We start from the raw sequence: 22,511 nt of genomic DNA on the forward strand, positions 1-22,511 counted from the left end.
AACTAACTGACAAAAACAAACCATTTCTATTATATTTTAAAGCATAGGAAGAGAAACTCTGGTATTGACCAGAAACCAGAAAATGGTACGAGGGGAATGGCAGGCTTACCTTCTCTAGATTTGAGAGATAAAGGAATTGCCCCAGCTTCTTCTGGAGCTGAGACTTTGCCACTGCTCTATCGTTTAACAGTTTCACCCGGTTCTGATCCACCTAAACCCAGAAAGGAACAGAAAACAGCAGTTTGTGAAATAGGCACTGAAATAACAGCAACGCAGTAATAACTTTGTCCTTATACAGAGTAAAATGCATTTTTTTAAAAATTGAATTAAATTACACTGAATCACAGTCTTTCAATATTTAATTATATCTTATGTCATGCATAATATGAGCAAAAAACAAAACAGGTAAAGGATGTAAAATAGAACTTGAACCAACAGTCCTTCAACCTGCAGCACCAGTCCCCACCTCGTCCCCTGGTGTAGATATCTCACCTCGTGTGGTTCTATGATGTGCAGTACTGGTACTTTGGGTTTGGGTTCATCAGGCAGCCTCACACGCAGCCTCTCTGTGGCCATTCCCAGCTCATCAATGGCTGACACATTGTTCCTAAGTACCATCCAGTACTCATGCAACACCTGATGAGAAACACAGGGGGATATGCAATATGATTTAGATTAAGCATTTATGAAATACAATAGACTATATATATATATATATATATATATACACACACACACACACACACACACACATATATACATACACACACACACACACATATACACACAGGTGAAGCATCACCCCAGTCTGAGGTCTGGAGCAGGTTTTCATCAAAGAGCTCTCTGTACTTTGCTCTGTTCATCTTTCCCTCGATCCTGACTAGTCTCCCAGTCCCTGCTGCTGAAAAACATCCCCACAGCATGATGCTGCCACCACCATGCTTCACCATAGGGATGGTGCCATGTTTCCTCCAGACATGATGCTTGGCATTCAGGCCAAAGAGTTCAATCTTGGTTTCATCAGACCAGAGAATCTTGTTTCTCATGGTCTGAGAGTCCTTTAGGTGCCTTTTGGCAAACTCCAAGTGGGCTGTCATGTGCCTTTAACTGAGGAGTGGCTTCCGTGGTGTGCCGCAGAGATGGTTGTCCTTCTGGAAGGTTCTCCCATCCCCACAGAGGAACTCTGGCAGAGTGACCATCGGGTCTTGGTCACCTCCCTGACTAAGGCCCTTCTCCCCCGATTGCTCAGTTTGGCCGGGTGGCCAGCTCTAGGAAGAGACTTGGTGGTTCCAAACTTCTTCCATTTAAGAATGATGGAGGCCACTGTGTTCTTGGGGACCTTGAATATTGCAGACATTTTTTGCTACCCTTCCCCAGATCAGTGCTTCGACACAATCCTGTCTCTGAGCTCTACGGACAATTCCTTTGACCTCATGGATTGGTTTTTGCTCTGACATGCACTGTCAACTGTGGGACCTTATATAGACAGGTGTGTGCCTTTCCAAATCATGTCCAATCAATTGAATTTACCACAGGTGGACTCCAATCAAGTTGTAGAAACATCAAGGATGATCAATGGAAACTTAATGTGGAGTCTCACAGCAAAGTGTCTGAATACTTATGTAAATAACGTATTTCTCTTTTTGTATTTGTAATATATTTTCAAACATTTCTAAAACCTGTTTTCACTTTGTATTGTGTGTAGATAGATTAGGATTTTTTTTATTTTGTTGTTGTTGAGTAAGGCTGTCACATAACAATATTTTGAAAAAGTCAAGGGGTCTGAATACTTTCCGAATGTACTGTATACAGACATATAGTAAGTCAGTCAGGATACCTTGTACTCTTTCTTCCAGTTCTCAAAAAGCTCCATGAAGGTATTTCCTTCTTCCACCAGGTCGTGGTCCATGCGTCGGGCCTTGGAGAAGGAGAGAATGGCCTTCAGGGCCCGCTCTGTCTCGCTGGCAGCCCACAACCCTCTACTGGTGGTGGGGAGACGGTCGTCCACCAGCCCCTCCTCATCCTCAATCATCTCCTCAAAGATAGCCGTCTGACCCTTTACCCTGACAGGGGGAGATATCAGCGATATAGAGATATAGGAGAGCAACGAGGTTGGTTCAGATTCGCTCATTCATTGTACAGTTATTGTAAATCTGTGCTTCTTTTACTTACGTGTGTGAAAAGAGCTTGGACTCATAATCAGTGAAGAGCTCGTCTGCTTTGCAAAACACACAGCTGGAAAGATACAAGAGTCAAATTACCATGTATTATAAAAAAAAGTACTTTTTTTTGCATTTGAGGCCTACTTATTGAGTGGCAGGCGGACAGGTCTGAGGTGACAGAGAACAGTCTCCTCTATGACAGCCTCTGATGGTGTGCCTTCCAGCCTCTTCACCGCGTCCTGCACAGACTTCTGGGACTTCGTCAGATCCTCCATCTGAGTGCTGAGCAGGAACTGCAGGCCACGCCCATCTCGGAACCTACAGGAGTCATAATGGTTGAGTGCACACATTCACCCTGATGGCCGGGGGTTCAATTCCTGCAGGGATCACCTACATATACCAAAGCTGTACTGTACAGTGAGGGAAAAAAGTATTTGATCCCCTGCTGACTTTGTACGTTTGCCCACTGACAAAGAAATGATCAGTCTATAATTTTAATGGTAGGTTTATTTGAACAGTGAGAGACAGAATAACAACAAAAAAATCCAGAAAAACGCATGTCAAAAATGATTTGCATTTTAATGAGGGAAATAAGTATTTGACCCCTCTGCAAAACATGACTTAGTACTTGGTGGCAAAACCCTTGTTGGCAATCAGAGGTCAGACGTTTCTTGTAGTTGGCCACCAGGTTTGCACACATCTCAGGAGGGATTTTGTCCCACTCCTCTTTGCAGATCTTCTCCAAGTCATTAAGGTTTCGAAGGCTGATGTTTGGCAACTCGAACCTTCAGCTCCCTCCACAGATTTTCTATGGGATTAAGGTCTGGAGACTGGCTAGGCCACTCCAGGACCTTAATGTGCTTCTTTTTGAGCCACTCCTTTGTTGCCTTGGCCGTGTGTTTTGGGTCATTGTCATGCTGGAATACCCATCCACGACCCATTTTCAATGCCCTGGCTGAGGGAAGGAGGTTCTCACCCAAGATTTGACGGTACATGGCCCCGTCCATCGTCCCTTTGATGCGGTGAAGTTGTCCTGTCCCCTTATAAGAAAAACACCCCCAAAGCATAATGTTTCCACCTCCATGTTTGACGGTGGGGATGGTGTTCTTGGGGTCATAAGCAGCATTCCTCCTCCTCCAAACACGGCGAGTTGAGTTGATGCCAAAGAGCTCGATTTTGGTCTCATCTGACCACAACACTTTCACCCAGCTGTCCTCTGAATCATTCAGATGTTTATTGGCAAACTTCAGACGGGCATGTATATGTGCTATCTTGAGCACGGGGATCTTGCGGGCGCTGCAGGATTTCAGTCCTTCACGGCGTAGTGTGTTACCAATTGTTTTCTTGGTGACTATGGTCCCAGCTGCCTTGAGATCATTGACAAGAACCTCCCGTGTAGTTCTGGGCTGATTCCTCACCGTTCTCATGATCATTGCAACTCCACGAGGTGAGATCTTGCATGGAGCCCCAGGCCGAGGGAGATTGACAGTTCTTTTGTGTTTCTTCCATTTGCGAATAATCGCACCAACTGTTGTCACCTTCTCACTCCCTTTAAGAGTGTGCTCCTAATCTCATCTCGTTACCTGTATAAAAGACACCTGGGAGCCAGAAATCTTTCTGATTGAGAGGGGGTCAAATACTTATTTCCCTAATTAAAATGCAAATCAATTTATAACATTTTACATGCGTTTTTCTGGATTTTTTTGTTGTTATTCTGTCTCCCACTGTTCAAATAAACCTACCATTAAAATTATAGACTGATCATTTCTTTGTCAGTGGGCAAACACACAAAATCAGCAGGGGATCAATAACTTTTTTCCCTCACTGTAAGTAGCTGTAAGTGTCATATATTCCAACCGTGTTATTTTCGTCAACAATAACTATAATGAAAACATACTTGTCAACAAGGACTAAAACTGTGACAATGACGATATACCCTAAAAAAAAATAAAAAAAATAATTATATATAGTACATAACAATTCCACGTGAGACTAATGGACATTTAATTTGACATCCTTTTCATCTGTTGAGACTATTTCATGCAATCCTCTCATGGCAGAATTTACATCTATGAGTTGCGCGGTCTGATTGAGGCTTTATAGCAGGGATAGGCAACTAAATGGGGGGATAAATAATAATAATTTGTATACTGGAAATTGACCACAACCAAGCCCCAAAAAAGACTGCTCTTTTCAAATACCATCATTTCATACCTTGATTACATTGAGACACGATCACGTCTCTTTTTTATTTGTGTGAATACTAAATTACATTATTTTGATGACTTCCTGGTGATTGTCTTTAAAAAATAAAAAAGCCCCCCCAAAAAAACAATCACTGTTGCGACCCCTGCCTTTTAGCCTATATGGTTAATTATGTCTGACATTAGTTACAATATTAAAAAGAGAAAATGGTGTTCTCAGCTTTGGGTGCTGGGATCAAAAGGAATATACCGGAAGAAAGGAAAAACCTGCAGTCACTGACATGTTAATGTCTTATTTTTTAGCAGCACAGGTCAAAACAAAACGGTCGCGTTTCGGCCGGCGCCTTCGTCAGCGTTTGGAGAATGATAGACATCCACCCATATTTATATAGTAGATGATGTCACATTGTAGTACAGCTTCCTTCTTTTTCACATTCATTATTTACATACATTTTCTATTGTTTTTCACAAGAGCGTCAAAATAAAAATATATATATATATTTTTAAATGTGCCCTTTGCTCACAGGCAGCAACCTAACAGGATTTCTTAAGGCTTCTAGGGCTCTGTTTGTAAGGCATGGATATAATATGCCTCTCTGTAACAGCAATTTCTCTCTATTAGTTATTCTCCTAAGTGGCTGTATAACTTCTAAGCCCTGGAACCTCAGTTGGCACACATCATGTCTTACTGCATTAAAGTGTCTGCCTACAGGGGCCTTATCACCAGTCCTAAGACAACGACACGGTTTAACCTCACTAGTGTAGGGGGCACTATTTTCCCCTCTGGATGAAAAGCGTGCCCAAAGTAAACTTCCTGCTACTCAGGCCCAGAAGCTAGGATCTGTATATAATTGGTAGATTTGGATAGAAAACACTATAAAGTTTCCAAAACTGTTAAAATAATGTCTGTGAGTATAACAGAACTGATATGGCAGGCGAAAACCTGAGAAAAATCCATCCAGGAAGTGGGATTTCTTAATATTTGTAGTTTTCTATTGAACGCCATTACAGTATCCATTGACTAAGGTCTCAAATTGCACTTCCTATGGCTTCCACTAGATGTCAACAGTCTTTAGAAATTGTTTCAGGCTTGTATTCTGAAAAATGAGGGAGTAAGACCACTTTGAGTGAGTGGACACCAGGAAGTCGCCAGACCTGTTTTTGCGCCCGACCGAGAGCGCGCCTTTCTTGTTGTTCTTTTATATTGACGACGCTATTGTCCGGTTGAAATATTATCGATTATTTAGGCTAAAAACAACCTGAGGATTGATTATAAACATCGGATACTATTTGGATTTTTCGTCTGCCTGTTGTGACTGCCTTTGAGCCATTGGATTACTGAACAAAACGCGCCAACAAAACGGACGTTTTTGGATATAAAGAGGGACTTTATCGAACAAAACTAACATTTATTGTGTAACTGGGAGTCTTGTGAGTGCAACCATATGAAGATCATCAAAGGTATTTTTTATATTGCTATTTCTGACTTTTGTGTCGCACCTGACTGGTTGAAATATGATTTTCATGCTTTTGTATGCGGGGCGCTGTCCTCAGATAATCGCATAGTTTGCTTTCGCCGTAAAGCCTTTTTGAAATCTGACACGGCGGCTGGATTAACAAGAAGTTAAGCTTTATTTTGATGTATAACATATATTTTCAAGAATGTTAAATATTTGAATTGAGTATTTTTGAATTTCGCGCTCTGCAATTTCACTGGATGTTGGCCAGGCGGGACGCTACCGTCCCAGGTACCCATAAGAAGTTTAAGAGCCCTTTCATCCCCCCTGCTCTGAATGCTTCTGTAGATACCTTTTGTCATCTAGTTGACCAGCATGCGTCATCTCTTTCTGTTCCTGATGAAGTTCAGAAATGTTTATTAGAACCTGTCATTTGGTGAGCGGCAAGCTTTACGCTCCCTATCCAAAGATGACAGTGTGGTTATCAAACCTGCAGATAAAGGGGGCGCAACTGTTCTTCATATAGAAGAGAAATACTGAATCAATTAAGCAACAGAGACTTGAGTTCCCCCTTGAGTTGTGATCCTACCTCCAAGTTTTTGGGTGAATTCCAAAGTTATTTTGGACAATGCTATTAGCAATCCCACAAAAAAATGAGTCTAACTTCATGTTACAGTAACACGTTCTCTGACCTCAATTTTATACAATTCAAAAAATTCACAAGAGTTGCCAAGAACCTGTTCCCAGACGTCACATTGCTGCTGGCACTCAGTCAGCCACTGAAGCCTTGTCTCCATGTTAGGATTATCACATCAAGCCGGCTGTTACCTTCATATTTAAGGGATACAACGGACTTCCTTAACTGAACTCTATACAAGGCATTGCTGACTCAGACATTCTATGCACAATGTCTGAGTCAATAATGCCTTGGTATCGCTGACTCAGAAAATGGGCGGTGGTAGCTTCGAGGTTAGAGAAGCGGGCCAGCATCCGGAGGGTTGCCTGTTCGAATCCCACTACTGAAGAAATCTGTCCGGAGTGAGGTGGCAACCAGAGGGTTACTGGCATCAATATCTCAGGTGCCACCTACCGCCGATGTTCCCTTGAGCAAGGAACTTAACCCCCTAATAGGCTGCCTTCTTCTCCAGCCGGATGTGTGGATGTGTGTGTAAATTGGGGCGGTTGGATAAAAAGCAGAAAACAGTTTTCCATCTTATATGGACTAATAAAGCATATCTTATCAATGTGACCAGTTTATATACTAATATCACCCCCCCCCCCCCCCCCCCCCCCATGGGTTTGATTATTTTAGTTACGTCATGTACAAGAGAGACGAACAGGTGCCCCCTACTGACTTTTTATGTGAACTGGCTCAAAAACGACTTTAAGTTTGAGAATGATTTCTACATCCAGTCACAGGGCACTGCGATGGGGTCCCCATTTGTACCGAATTACGCACATTTGTTCATAGGGAAGCTTGAAGAAGATTTTGTTTTTAATGGTCATTCGTTTTCCCCCCTTTTGAGATATAGGTTCCGTTATATTGATGATGTTTATTCTTCATTTGGAGTGGGACATGTGAGTTCAGACTATACATGAATTCCAGTTTGCCTACTATAAAATTCACTCTGGAATCCAGTGAGGAAACTGTCTATTTTTTTGATGTACTGATTCGCAAAGACAATGGACTTCAGACGAGTGTATATCACAAGAATACTGATAGAAACAATTTCCTGCATTATTCAACTTACCATCTGTCTACTCTTAGACATAGTCTACCTTACAGCCAGCTGAAGAATATGTAATACTGACGATGAACTTGAAAAACAAGTTTGTGTTTCTTAAGTACGCAATGTTACACAGGACAGCTTATCGACGCTTAAACCTCAATCTACTGTATTTGTGTCTACTTATTCCCACATCTCTCAGGCTGTTAAATATCCCAGCGGTCTAAGGCGTCACTACAGACCCGGGTTCGATCCCAGTCTGTGTCACAACCAGCCGTGATTTGGAGTCCCACAGGGCGGCGCACAATTGGCCCTGCGTCGTCCAGATTTGGCCGGGGGGGGGCTTTAGTTGGCTCATAGCGCTCTAGCGACTCCGTGTGGCGGGCCGGGCGCATGCAGGCCGACTTCGGTCATCAGTTCAACAGTGTTTCCCCCGACACATTGGAGCAGCTGGCTTCCGGGTTAAGCGGGCGGGTGTTAAGAAGCGTTGTTTGGCGGGTCATGTTTCGGAACACGCATGACTCGACCTTTGCCTCCCGAGCCCGTTGGGGAGTTGCAGCGATGAGACAAGATCGAAATTGGGAAGAAAAAGGGGGTTAAATACAAATAAATAAAATAAAAAATACAAAAGCATTGGCATGTCCTGTCTAGGGACACCTCTGTGGGCCAGGCTTTTCAAAATATCCCTCGATTCGCTTTTAAACGTGCTAGAAACCTAAGGGAAAGACTGGTAAGAGCAGATGAATATGTACCCTCTCAGAATGTTTGATCTATCCTCCCCTCAGGCAATTTGCCATGTCATAATTGTGTGAACCGTAACGCGACGATCAAGGGTAATTTCTTCCTTCATCCTCACACGGGAAAGAAAATGTAAGTCAGGGGTAGAATTTCCTGGAGAATGAAACGTGCGGTCTATATACTGAAGTGGCTATTATTATGTTGGAAAATCTAACAGACAATCGGAAGTTCATATTACGGAGCATAAGAGCAACATCAGAATTGGTGACGAGAAGTCCCCTGTAGCCAGACACTAATGCGGTCGGACAAGATGGGTGCCATGTTGCGAACTGAGGCTCCAGGGCTTAGAAGTTCTACAGCCACTTAAGCGAGGCGGTGACTGAGAAAATATTGCTATTACAGAGAGACATATTATATCCATGCCTTACAAACAGAGAGCCCTAGAGGCCTTAATGAATAACTCCTGTTAGGTTGCTGCCTGTGATCAACAGATGTGCTTTGTGAAGCTCTTGTGAAAAACCGTAGAAAATGTATGTAAATAATGACTGTAAATAATGAATGTTGCCAGCTAAGGTATACGAGGGGACAGTCATCCTAGCTGGACAAGGCTATCTGAATGCGCACATGATAGAAGTTAGAGGTAGCCTAAATAGTCATTATTTAATATAATAAAATGCACTGACTATTATGTGACTAAAATGGCTGTGACTAAAACTAGACTAAAATTGTCCAGAGATTTAGTCAACCGATAATAACTACAACTAGCGAAGGATGAAATGGCTAAAATGTGACTAAGACTAAATCTAAAATACTGTAGCTGCCAAAACTAACACGGTATATCAATTTATTGTTATAAATTTAGTCAATTCAAATCCAAATACTTGTCAGCCATGGAGAACTTGTTGGCCTGCTGTTTGTAGCTGCAGGTCAGTTCGTTCTGGATGCGGGAAACCAGGTCGTCATCGACGTTGTGCTGTATGGCCCGCTGTACCACGTCCAGCCACCAGGGGGATCGTAGATTGACCTGGCATAGAGAACAGCGATGAGAGGAGACAGTCATATAGGGGGCAAGTACAGACACAGACACATGTGCATATTGGATAATGCAACAGCTGGGTGATGTTTAGGTTAAGGGGCTCTTAATGTTGGAACCCAGAACCAAATCTTGCGTGCACTAGCTAGCTATTCTATTTGATTCTGGAGACCGACACAGCTGGAAATGGAAAGAGCAGATTTAACCCCCACTAACCCCCACTACAGAACCACTACAAATCTATTGGTTAAAATCCCCACCTCCACTGAAAGCGCTGCTTAAATTTGTCAAAACAATCAATGGCACTGTGCACAAGAGGGCCTCTTACTTTGCGTTTGAGCTCCTTGATGTTCTGCAGTACAGGCTGTAGATTCTGGTAGGCCTCAGACACCTCGGCGTTGTGTTTGGTCATGTAGTGCTGCCTCAGCTGCTCTGCCTATATAGATAACACACATATACATACATACATATTCTACGAGCATTCACGCACAACTGTATAATTGGAAAGACATGATAGTACACAGGAAGGCCGAATCCTAGGAAAGTGAAACACTTTTAGGTTTCTTTGGCCACGTCATAGAAACACAAAGCGGTGATCGGGGTCAGGGAGGAACCGAACACATGACACCATCATCAGCAGGTGTTTCACCTCCTCTTTCAGCCGGTCGTCTCTCAGAGTGGGCGGTATCCCAGAGTGCTTTGCGTTGAGCAGCTCCATTAGGTTGTGTGTGGCATGAAGCCTCTGTTTATAAAAACACAGAAACAAAAAGATGAAATGGAAACATTCCAGACCTCAGAAGGGGTTTCCTTCTGTTGCTAATCGGCATCAAGCAGAAGGCACATACAAAAGAGAGAGTTAATATAAGCAGAAAGGTTGCAAATCTGATGTTGAATACGTTTTGATCGTCTAGAACGGGCCTTTAGACGTCGGCTGCGTGATTGTAGTGCATACCTGCAGTGAATCAGTCTTCAGTCGTCCTTTGTGTTCCTCTGAAGACCTCAGGACTTCTCTGTACATTTCCACTGCCTCACCAAACTCATCTACAGGTGGCAATACCGACAACGACACCAGCCCTCGTTAAAGCTACACCGCTCTGTGTTATACAGCACTTTCATGCGTCATGACATACTACCACACACAGCACTAGCATAAAGGATGCTCCTTATTATAGGGAGAAGCACAGATCAATGATGTCACAGTCTCCCCGGTCAGTTTCCCATGGGAAAGAGACGAGGAGACAGAACCACTGGAGAGGTACCTCTGATGATGTGGATGCCTGCCAGGCCGTTGAGGGCGCACACCAATTGTCTGTGAACCTCTTCGCATTCCACTCGACATTTCTTCTGCAGGGACTTGAGCAGCTCCTCCATCGTCATGGTGCTGTTTTAGGGGCATTAGGTCATAGGATCCGTTAGTCACTAAAGGTCAATCTACACACAACCAAACCGCAGCACCAGAGACTGAAACCCACTTTAGGGATCCTTTATTAACCAACAAAACCAAACAGCGCTGAAACACATTGAAGGTAAGACCTCACCAACTGGCAAACAGAACCAAACAAAACAACACCGCACCAGCGACCCAGACAAACTGTAGGGCTTTATCTATCAACTAACAAACAAACGTGAGGCCATTGATACTATTTATCTCTATGTGTGAGGCCATCCAATTACCAGCTAGTAATTTGGGCTCTGTGCGAACCAACTGATACATAAGAAAGAACATTTCAGTCGCCAAAGACAGCATGACCAGACAATAGCTTTTCTATTGGCCACCCAACCCCCTGCTTTACACAGTGAATGGGGCCTTGTAACACAGTAAAGGTAAAACTTGTTTTTTTTAAACTGCACGATTAAGTCCAGAGTCCAAACATTTACACTTCAATTTCAAGTGCAAATCTTCTTTTTTTCTACTAAAACAGTAACAGTGTCAAGCTCATCATACCCACGTCTCCTGGACGAAATATATTTTTTATATCTTTAAACCTTTACCTCTTCTGGAAGGGCAGGAACTCTCCCCTGACAGCCTGTGGGTGGCAGCAGGCTTGACGGAGTCTGAGCAGGGGGTACAGGATGGTGTTGACCGTGCGTCGGTCCAGGCTGCCCAGCTTCAGGCTCCAGTCCTGGATCTTCCTCAGCTTAACCAGGGCGTCCTGGGAACACACCTCATGCTGCCGGTGGTAGAAGTGACCCTCCACTGGAGAGAACTGCAGCCAGTGGACCTCTTCTGTCTGAGGGGGAATCTGAATCTGGAAAACAGTCAAAAGTGATACTTGTGAATCTACAAAGGCAAAACTTACTTTACCTCATTAAACCAGGTAAGCTATTGGAAACACATTATATTTCACAATGACGACCTGATAAGGCACTAGACTAGGCACTTGATATGTTACGAAGACATTTGTATCCTACAAAATGTGTTATTATCCAACCTACCTGATCAATGACATCTTTCTTGGCCGATCGCCACAGCAGCTGACCAATCAGGTTGTAGAGTGGCTCTGTGTTTCCGCGGCGGTAGGGTCGGTAGAGCAGCTGGTCCCACCAGTACTTGACCCAGTAGGGGTCGACCCCCAAGAACAGAACCAGACCATACAGATCTGTTAGGAACAAAGCATTCTGTCAGGTTAGGGTTAAGAACAGGACAAGGCAAGGCAAGACGGATCTGGACAGAACAGAGACAGATCAATCAAGTGAAGACCGAGGAAGCATGGTAACTATTGAAAACTACTGTAGGTATCAATGAATTATAAATTTGAATTTAGGAGTTAACCTTCCAGGCCTCTCTGCACAGGAGTTCCACTGACACACCAACGGTTGACTGACGAGAGACGCAGAGCCATTTCTGCTGCCTGATGAAGAATAACAACAATGAACAATCTCTAACAATGGAAACAATAGCATAGATGCTAAAAAGCACAAGGGTAATTGACGAAAATTGTAGGAATACCATCTTGCTTGTTGCTTTTACATTTATGGCATCTGAAGAGCACTCCAGTTTCCGACCAGTCTCTCCAACCTTGAGGCTACCCCCGCCCATAATTATTATTCTCCTTCCAGGCATCTCACCTTGGCAGTGGTGCATTCCACCATCTGGGCCTCGTCCAGACAGATGCGCCACCACTCCACGGCCACTAGGGGGCTGGGAACAGCCATGTATCGCTTCTGGTTGCGAAAGCGCCGGCCATCCTTACTGTTGCTGTGGGGGATATCTACGTAGTTCAGCTCCGAGCGCAGCACGTCATAGGTGGTGATGACCACATCCTGCTCAGCCAGCATGTGAGGCTGGATGAAACCATGCTTCTTCACCCCCTGGTACACCTGGGGACGGTGGGAGGGATGGAGGGAGGATGGAAGGATTAATGGAAGGATGGACCAACGCAGGATGGGTGGAGCAACTCAGGTCAATGTCAGCTACTACAAACAGCAGTGTCGGCAGCACTTTCCATCAAGTTATATAACTGTTTAATTACAGATTTATAAACGAACATAAGCTAACAATTAAGATTCCAAACTATTTGTAAAAGTTCAACTGTAATAGAACTGTTTAGTGCATACTTATAAAAGTCCTTACCAGTACTCGTAGTGATGAGGAGCTGATGTGTTTGTTGATCTCCTCAACCCACTGATGACAGATGGACGAAGGGGAGATGATGAGGGTAGCTCCTGTAGGGACAGGTGTCATGGCCACCAGGCAGTGAGGACAGTAGAACGGTGTGGTGTCTAGGCTTTCCTCCTTGTAGTTCACACACTCTGCATGCTGCCACAGCTGGCAGTTGAGACACTGCACCCGGGCCTTGTAGTCGATGAGACCCAGCTCGCCACAGATACACTCAAAGCGGTAGTCTGGGGTGTTGAAGGGGGTGAATGACACCCGGGTGGCCGGCGGCATTTCTGGAGTGACAGGTGGCCCTGGTTGCCGCTTACTCTCTTCAGGGGCATCTTCCACTTTATCCACTCTCTCCGTCTCCTGTTCCTGGGAGTTGTGGAGTGTCTCTTTGTCGTCCTCCTCAGGACGGTCTGCCTTCGCAACAGGTGACAGCTCCTGTGAGGCGCTTAGCGTGTCGCTGCGTCCCTCCTGCTCCTTCTCAAGGCGTCCCTCCTGCTGTTCATCTTTACTGTCCTCAACAGAAAGTGGACAGTCAGGGGACAGGCAGCTCTGGCTAATATCCTCTGAAGGAGAGAGGTCTGGGGTATCAGGGTCTTTATAAGAGGTCTTCCCCTTCTTCCCTGCTCGCCTTAGTGAAGTTCTCCTGGGCCCACCGTCTCCGGAGGGACTCTGCTGCAAAACCAAACCAAACACCATCAAAGACCATCTGAACGCAGTGCATGCCATTAGAAGAACAGAAAAACTAATTTGAGGCTTACACAGTGAGGGTATTATAATCAAACTCTCTACATCTTATGGAAGATAGTGTAACAGAAGACTATATGTATTTCTGCAAGGACTCCAATACGTACAGACTTGGCCGTGGTGGCCTTCTTCTTGGTTTCCTTGTATTTCTTCCCCAGTTTAAAGGATCCGGCCAGACCGCGACCTTTGACTCTCTCTACTAGTTCCTCGTCCAGCAGCTTGCCAAGGGCCCTCTTGATGTGGTTACGGTTCTTCAAGAGGTCGTACCGGTATGTGGTGCGAATGTACGCAAAGATGGCGTTGACCGACGCTCCTTTACCAACCCTCATCTCTTTTATTGCCGTGAGCAGCATCACACGCACAGCTGCACAGAGATAACACACAACAGGTTGTAACGAAAACATCAAAATGCTCATTTGAAAGGATGTAGCCAACATCAACAGTGACTTACTTGGGTAGGATATTTTCACTTTAGGTTGAGCCTCTGACTTGCAGTGAATAATATGCATCTCCTCTTCTTCTGGTCGTGGAGGTGGTACAAAATAATTCACTGACTTTCCCTGAAAATCACAAGAGACAACCCTATGCGTTCATCAATTAATGGGAGTATCTTTGAAAAAAAATGTTTCCATCTCTGACGTGCCAATAAAGTCAAGACAGGAGAGAAAGTCAAAGTGCCATTTGATGCCCCCCTATTTGTAACATGCGCCGAATACAACAGGTGTAGACCTTACAGTTAAATGCTTACTTACAAGCCCTTCACCAACAATGCAGTTTTAAGAAAATACCCCCCCCCCCCAAAAAAAAAGTAAGAGATCAGAATAACAAATATTAAAGAGCAGCTGTAAATAATAATAGTGAGGCTATATACAGGGGGTACCTGTACAGAGTCAATGTGTGGGGGCACCGGTGTAGAGGTAATTGAGGTAATATGTACATGTAAAGTGACTATGCATAGATAATAAAAGAGTAGCAGCAGCGTAGAAGGGGAGGGGGGCAATGAAAATAGTCTGGGTAGCCATTTGATTAGTTGTTCCGGAGTCTTATGGCTTGGGGGGGGTAGAAGATGTTTAGAAGCCTCTTCGACCAAGACTTGGCGCTCCGGTACCGCTTGCCGTGCGGCAGCAGAGAGAACAGTCTATGACTAGGGTGGCTGGAGTCTTTGACAATTTCTAGGGCCTTCCTCTGACACCGCCTGGTATACAGGTCCTGGATGGCAGGAAGCTTGGCCCTGGTGATGTACTGGGCCGTTCGCACTACCCTCTGTAGTGCCTTGTGGTCGAGGGCCGAGCAGTTGCCATACCAGGAAGTGATACAGCCAGTCAGGATGCTCTCGATGGTGCAGCTGTAAAACCTTTTGAGGATCTGAGGACCCATGCCAAATCTTTTCAGTCTCCTGATGGGGAATATGTTTTGTCGTGTTCTCTTCACGACTGTCTTGGTGTGCTTGGACCATGTTAGTTTGTTGGTGATGTGGACGCCAAGGAACTTGAAGCTCTCAACCTGCTCCACTACAGCCCCGTCGATGAGAATGGGGGGGTGCTCGGTCCTCCTTTTCTTGTAGTCCACAATCATCTCCTTTGTCTTGATCACGTTGAGGGAGAGGTTGATGTCCGTGCACCACACGGCCAGGTCTCTGACCTCCTCCCTATAGACCGTCTCATTGTTGTCGGTGATCAGGCCTACCATTGTTGTGTCATCAGCAAACTTTAATGATGGTGTTGGAGTCGTGCCTGGCCGTGCAGTCATGAGTGAACAGGGAGAACAGGAAGGGACTGAGCACGCACCCCTGAGGGGCCCCCGTGTTGAGGATCAGCATGGCGGATGTGTTGCTACCTACCCTTATCACCTGGGGGCGGCCCGTCAGGAAGTCCAGGATCCAGTTGCAGAGGGAGGTGTTTCGTCCCAGGGTCCTTAGCTTAGTGTTGAGCTTTGAGGGCACTATGGTGTTGAACGCTGAGCTGCAGTCAATTAATAGCATTCTCACATAGGTGTTCCTTTTGTCCAGGTGTGAAAGGGCAGTGTGGAGTGCAATAGAGATTGCATTATCTGTGGATCTGTTGGTGCAGTATGCAAATTGCAGTGGGTCTAGGGTTTCTGGGATAATGGTGTTGATGTGAGCCATGACCAGCCTTTCAAAGCATTTCATGGCTACAGATGTGAGAGCTACGGGTCGGTAATCATTTAGGCAGGTTACCTTAGTGTTCTTGGGCACAAGGACTACGGTGGTCTGCTTGAATCATGTTGGTATTACAGACTCAGACAGGGAGAGGTTGAAAATGTCAGTGAAGACACTTGCCAGTTGGTCAGCGCATGCTCGGAGTACAGGTCCTGGTAATTCGTCTGGCCCTGCGGCCTTGTGAATGTTGACCTGTTTAAAGGTCAACATTCAGCTGCGTAGAGCGTGATCACACAGTAGTCCGGAACAGCTGTTGCTCTCATGCATGTTTCAGTGTTACTTGCCTCAAAGCGAGCATAGAAGTTATTTAGCTCGTCTGGTAGGCTCGTGTCACTGGGCAGCTCTCGGCTGTGCTTCCCTTTGTAGTCTGTAATAGTTGCAAGCCCTGCCACATCCAACGAGCTACATTCGATCTTAGTCCTGTATTGACGCTTTGCCTGTTTGATGGTTCGTCGGAGGGCATAGCGGGATTTCTTATAAGCTTCCAGGTTAGAGTCCTGCTCCTTGAAAGCGGCAGCTCTACCCTTTAGCTCAGTGCGAATGTTGCCTCAATGTACTTACTGATAAAGCCAGTGACTGATGTGGTGTACTCCTCAAAGCCATCGGAAGAATCCCGGAACATATTCCAGTCTGTGCTAGCAAAACAGTCCTGTAGTTTAGCATCTGCTTCATCTGACCACTTTTTATAGACCGAGTCACTTCCTGCTTTAATTTTTGCTTGTAAGCAGGAATCAGGAGGATAGCATTATGGTCAGATTTGCCAAATGGAGGTTGAGGGAGTTTTGTATGCGTCTCTGTGTGTGGAGTAAAGGTGGTCAAGATTTTTTCCCCCTCTGGTTGCACATTTAACATGCTGATAGAAATGAGGTAAAACTGATTTACGTTTCCCTGCATTAAAGTCCCATGCCACTAGGAGCGCCACCTCTGGATGAGTGTTTTCCTGTTTGCTTATGGCGTTATACAGCTCACTGAGTGCGGTTTTAGTGCCAGCATCGGTCTGTGGTGGTATGTAGACAGTTACGAAAAATACAGATGAAAACTCTCTAGGTAAATAGTGTGGTCTACAGCTTATCATGAGATACTCTACCTCAGGCAAGCAAAGCCATAAGACTTCCTTAGATATTGCGCACCAGCTGTTGTTTACATACGTGTCTTACCAGAGGCTGCTGTTCTATCCTGCCGATAGAGTGTATAACCCGCCAGCTGTATGTTCTTAATGTCGTCATACTGCCACGACTCGGTGAAACATAAGATATTACTGTTTTTAATGTCCCGTTGGTAGGATATATGTGCTTTCAGTTCGTCCCATTTATTTTCCAGCGATTGAACGTTAGCTAGCAGGACGGAAAGCAAAGGAAGATTAGCCACTCGTCGCCTGATCCTCACAAGGCACCCTGGTCTTTTTCCGCAAAATCTCAGTTTGCTTCTCCAGCGAATGATGGGGATCTGGGCCTGGTCAGGTGTCTGTAGTATATCCCTACCCTCCAACTCATTGAAGAAAAACTCTTTGTCTAATCTGAGGTGAGTAATCGCAATTCTGATGTCCGGAAGCTCTTTTCGGTCATAAGAGACGGTAGCAGCAACATTATGTACAAAACAAGTTACGAACAACGCGAAAAAACTAACAAAATAGCATGGTTGGTTAAGAGCCGATAAGACGGCAGCCACCCCTTCCAGCACCATCATAACATGGTTCTCACCAGAGGCAGGGTGAGGGCCTCCTGCTTCAGGCCCTGTCTGCTGTTGTTCAGTATAAGAGCCAGGACCTCCACAGTCTTCCCCAGGCCCATCTCATCAGCCAGGATCCCCCCAGGCCACTCCACCCCGGCCAAGGGGAACTCTCGAATCAGGCTGCAGGGAGGAAGGAGAATTAGAGCAATAGACAAGAAATGGTCCATGTATGTTTGTATGTATTTGAAAACAGTAAAAACACTGTAATAACTATCAGGCTGCAACAGGGAGATAGGGTCATGACATTGATAATATAAACTGTAATAAAACGTGATATCCATGTAATAACAATGTATTAAACCCAGTTCAGAGGCTGATTGATTATATTTCTTTATGTTTATGATTTGTGTTATCTGCCAGTGTCTGATAATAAAGATATTTGTAGATAAGGTCATACCAGCCTGTATATGGATTGTAGAATAGCTTCTTCCCACACAATGTGACAAGCTCCCTCCATAGGAAATTTAGAGATTGTTCTGGGAAGGGGAAATTACATATTGTTACAGTTGTCCAGGATAATCAAAATAGAAAATACTTCCCCATTTGGAATTAGTTCCATAATGTACAACCTGGCAGGCAAAATGGATTCATTTCAACCAGTTTTGCCTACAGGGAGAATGAATACCTTGAGAAGAGCTACTGCTCCTGTACTTCTCTCTCCTCAGCATCCAGTTAACAGCCTGACTCTGGTATGGCCTGAGGACTGGGATAAGAGCCTTGTGCTGTACATCTATGCTCACGTCCTGGTTCTCTCTCTGGTGGTGTCTGACGTAATCATACAGCTCCTCCACGTTCTGCCTCTCCAAGTCAGTGTCACACTCCTCCTCCTCGGTCGACACCACTTCTAACATGGGAACAGAGAAATGGTACACAGAGTGTCATGGGTCAATTGAGGAGGAGAAGTAAGGAGGGTTGTTCCACGAAATGAGTACGTTTTGTGTCCATTTGATATATTTTGTGTCCATTTGATATACTGTTCATCATATTGAATTTTAATAGCCTGTTATATTAAATGAAATGCCCTTTAATATAGACCACATGGCGAATTCAATAAATCTGATTTTTATTGTGAATAAAGACTAGCTAAAGTGCCATTTTTGTTATTTTATTTTTTACAATTGATTAATTTAGCAGACGCTCTTCTTCCAGAGCGACTTACGGAAGCAATTAGGGTTAGGTGCCTTGCTCAAGGTTACAGACAGATTTTTCACATAGTCGGCTCGGGGATTCAACCTTTCGGTTACCGGCCCAACGCTCTTAACCGCTAGGCTACCTGCCTCCAAAATCAGCCATTTTTACATGCCTCTCCGTGCACCCTCTATGACTCCTCTCCGTGCACTCTCTAGATTTTAACCCACTTAACCTCAAAATGCATCCAAGTTTTCACCATTGTTGTAAAGCCGTAGTTATGTTGTTGCTTATTTAATGTGATTAGTGATTCATTTACGTCTGTCCCTCATTTAAAGGTCCACCCTGTTACGTGAACTGAACTCTCATTTTAATATGGTGAAACTATTCCTTGTTAAATATTTTAATAGTCAAATCATAGTTTAAAAGCAGGTGTGCTGGTTCTACTCTTTTTTTTCTGGTGTTTTGTGGTGGAAAACATCCCTGTTACCCATAGATAGACAGGCTAGAAATGTTCGTTTTTTTGCTTTCAATTGCCACTCCCTGTCGCACACAACAAGCTCCCATTCCCCCTTTCACAAGGGGTTTTATGATGGATTAAAGATGAAATGATCAACCCCGTTACGGTCAACCCCGTTACTTTATTTGGCACTTAATAGACATTTACTACAGTCATTTTTTTTATTTAACCTCTTGAGATGGGAAACCATGTTTGTTTTTTAAGTTGAACATGTGCTATTTATGACAGAATGTTCAAATTAGGTGAAATAAAAAAATATATGTCCATGTTACACTTCTCAAAAGGCACTGAATTGGTGGAACGACCCAGGAGGAGAGGGAGGAGGAAGAAGAAGAAGAGATACAAGTTACTTACCGGGGATGATAAAGTCATAGTAAAACTCCATTAACTTCTGTATCAGTTGATTTGCCTTTCTGATCCGTCCGTTTCCCTCGCTGAGGAATTCAGGCTTTCCCAATCCCGATTCCAGTACATATATCCCCACCTGCCGCGGGAAGGCCAACAAACACAGGAGAAAAAACACCACTGCACTTCTTCAGAAATATATACAGCAAAATAAAAGGCAACTTAATAATTCATTCCATATTCATAACCATAACGGCCGAACACAATGGATGGGTGACTACATCAGCCACCACGCTGAAAAAACTACACATTTCATTGAAGCACTTGTGAAGAACTGGAAAAAGTGTAATATTGACACTACTCTCCAAGTGATCACAGAGGATATAAAGTGAAACTGCACACCTTAATTTCATCCTCTCCTGGCTGATGACACAGCTGCACAGCTCTTCTCTTCTGTAGCCAGTCCAGCTCCTCCAATACTATCCCTCCAGCCAGGAAACACTCCACTGGGCAGGTCCTATCCAGAGGCCTCGTCTCCAGTCCTCCTGTACTAGTACTGCCCTCTTCGCTGCTGCTGGTCAAACTGAGGCACAACTGATCTCCTGTCCTACGAAGGGTGAAGGCCCTCTGGTCACAGCCTGGGGGGTTAACCCACAGAGGGGGAGGACGGAGGCTGAACTCCCCAATCAGAGACTTCCAGATGTGAGCCAGGTCATAAAGAGGAAGCACAGTGAGGGAGAGGAAGGTGGAGGAGGTGTCTGTGGAGGAGGAAGCAGGGAGCTGGGGGTCCTCTCCTAGTCCTAGGTCTGACAACAGAGCTCCTGAGCTGGAGCAGCTTGCCTCACAGTCCTCCTGGACGCTCAAGAGAAGAGAACCGGTTGGGATCTGGTGGGTGGTCGAAAGAAGGGAACTGGTTGAAATCTTGTCGCCGGTGAAGAGAAGGGAAGCAGTTGGGATGTGGTGGCCGGTGGACAGAAATGAGCTGGTTGGAATCTGGTCTTCCTCTTCTTGGAGTAGAGTCTCAATCCTGCGGTCCTCATGCATGTTCCAGTTCAGCTTCTTCTTGGCCTCCTCATCTACCCTCACCGGTGGGGCACGCTTCCTTCTGTTGCTCATGATGGCAACCTAGGAGAGCATAGGATGTCAGGAAAGTCACTCACTGCTGTAATGCTTATGATGAGTAAAGCATGCCCAGATGAAAGTTTCCACCATTTTTGGAGGGAACTGAATTATGCAGAACCATGCAATAAAAGTTATTAGAGGTTAGTTAATCAAAGCAAAAACCCACGTTATGGACACGCATGGATTTTTTAAAAACACCTGTCGGATCTACTTATACCATTGAATTCTATGCCAGATTACCATAAAACGTCGTAGTTGGGCAATTTCGTTATCCTGTCGTTCTAAATCCTAGGTGTAAACTTGCTAATTGTCTTCACATTATGACAACTGCTGGCTGATTGATTATCGAACTACTAAGTGTCAATAATGGCTCTGCAATGTAGAAATCCCATACTGCAACATTTTCGCTACAATGTAACGAGTAGGCAACACCACAGTGCCGCTTCTAGGTGCATTGTGATTGTTGTCTGGCTTTGATAGCGAATCTGTCTACTGGCTGGCTCTAACAAACATTGAACATTTACTTTTTATTTCTCACAAAGCGTCGTCTCTGTTCCTGGTCCCTGCAGACGAAATAATAGACTGGTCTGGTTGATCAAAATCAGTCAAGAATGGACTTTACTGTCTTCTCAAACAGCCAGCTCCTCCGCCGCTGCGGTGCGCCATGTTTTCGTAGTACAGGACGGAAGTGAGGTAGCGTCACAACAAGGTTGAACCACAACCGTCGGGCCACAACCACTAGGTCGCAGCATTGCTCTCTGTCTGCAAAGAGTACAAAAAAATATATATGGCTTTTGCTCTCTTTCTTGTCGCCTTCAATTTGCCCCAGTCACGTCTCACAAAATTATAATAATTCTGTCAAACGTTTGGGGAAGCTATATTTTTTCACGAAAAACGTCACCTTACATGGTAAAGCATTGCATGCATCTATCGTCGCATGTGCAGACTGATGTAAAATAGCCTACTATTCCTATAATGTGGTGAGTATATTGCATAGTCATACATTTGGCTAATAATATAGGCTAAATAACTGTTCGTTCTGATTTCACACTCCTTTCTTTGCACAGGTCCAGAGCTCAGCCCCCGCTATTTTTAATTTTTTTTGTTGTATGATGCGAGAAAATGTTTGCCTTTTACAAACACATTTCATGCAAATCTACGACACTTTACTCTCCATGGCCGAATCTTTAATATGACGTCCATCTAGCCAAGAGGAAATTATTGTCCTAAAGAAAACTACCAGTGGCACGGACTCACCCAATGATAAAGACAGTGAATATGCACTCACCGACGCTCTCTGCTATAGTGCCAATAAAATAGGCTCCTTTGGGAGTTGGGAATTTTGTTAGTTTAACTAAAGACAAACAGGTTAGAGATTTGTTTGTGCTTTTTCCGCAATTTAATTTCGAAATATTGTGATAGGTTTAGGATTGTAGATGCTTTACACTGACAGCTGTAAATCAGCTATTTGCTACGCGCGCTGCCCAAATTGCGCGATTCCTGAGTTTAGGTTATGCGCTGCGCTGGGATTTAAAGCAATCAATCAACATATATATATTTTAAAAGAAGCTATTGATCCTCTGTCGCTAAATCATTGAATGATTTAATTTATTTTTGTATAGACAGCAGTAAGTATATAATTATGGCAAGTTCAATTTACTTTAGGGAAGCTTATCTTGGATGCGCAGCCATTGGATGCGCCGCCAAACAAATAGATGCTGTTGTCTATTTAGATATGTTACGTATCAGTTTATACCACTGGCTAGCCTAGCCTACTACTATTAGCCAATAGCTGCAGAATCCTATAGCCT

At 44.4% G+C, this 22,511-nt stretch overlaps 1 protein-coding gene across 3 annotated transcripts in view; it reads right to left on the reverse strand.

Annotated features, from left to right (window-relative positions):
- The window catches only part of shprh (SNF2 histone linker PHD RING helicase), a 28,881-nt gene extending 7,479 nt beyond the window's left edge, over positions 1-21,402 (reverse strand). Inside the window, exons 1-23 of one of the 3 annotated variants that reach the window (XM_029729461.1) lie at positions 21,225-21,401; positions 19,981-20,703; positions 19,588-19,717; positions 18,211-18,429; positions 17,983-18,061; positions 17,555-17,705; positions 14,127-14,235; positions 13,783-14,039; positions 12,896-13,600; positions 12,391-12,642; positions 12,095-12,173; positions 11,758-11,921; positions 11,314-11,570; positions 10,581-10,702; positions 10,274-10,362; positions 9,971-10,063; positions 9,650-9,757; positions 9,170-9,312; positions 2,307-2,480; positions 2,173-2,235; positions 1,838-2,063; positions 493-636; positions 110-211 (exon numbers count right to left, since the gene is read on the reverse strand). In XM_029729461.1, the coding sequence (XP_029585321.1) occupies positions 110-211; positions 493-636; positions 1,838-2,063; positions 2,173-2,235; positions 2,307-2,480; positions 9,170-9,312; positions 9,650-9,757; positions 9,971-10,063; positions 10,274-10,362; positions 10,581-10,702; positions 11,314-11,570; positions 11,758-11,921; positions 12,095-12,173; positions 12,391-12,642; positions 12,896-13,600; positions 13,783-14,039; positions 14,127-14,235; positions 17,555-17,705; positions 17,983-18,061; positions 18,211-18,429; positions 19,588-19,717; positions 19,981-20,694 (4,380 nt within the window). In that variant the 5' untranslated portion in view covers positions 20,695-20,703; positions 21,225-21,401. Of the gene's footprint in view, positions 1-109; positions 212-492; positions 637-1,837; positions 2,064-2,172; positions 2,236-2,306; positions 2,481-9,169; positions 9,313-9,649; positions 9,758-9,970; positions 10,064-10,273; positions 10,363-10,580; positions 10,703-11,313; positions 11,571-11,757; positions 11,922-12,094; positions 12,174-12,390; positions 12,643-12,895; positions 13,604-13,782; positions 14,040-14,126; positions 14,236-17,554; positions 17,706-17,982; positions 18,062-18,210; positions 18,430-19,587; positions 19,718-19,980; positions 20,704-21,224 lie in introns of all 3 variants that reach the window. The other 2 variants (XM_029729460.1, XM_029729462.1) reach the window with 2 other exon arrangements.
- Between the last annotated feature and the right edge of the window lie 1,109 nt (positions 21,403-22,511).

The sequence above is a fragment of the Salmo trutta genome, chromosome 33 (genome assembly GCF_901001165.1).
Source record: "Salmo trutta chromosome 33, fSalTru1.1, whole genome shotgun sequence".
Taxonomy (NCBI): Eukaryota; Metazoa; Chordata; class Actinopteri; order Salmoniformes; family Salmonidae; genus Salmo; species Salmo trutta.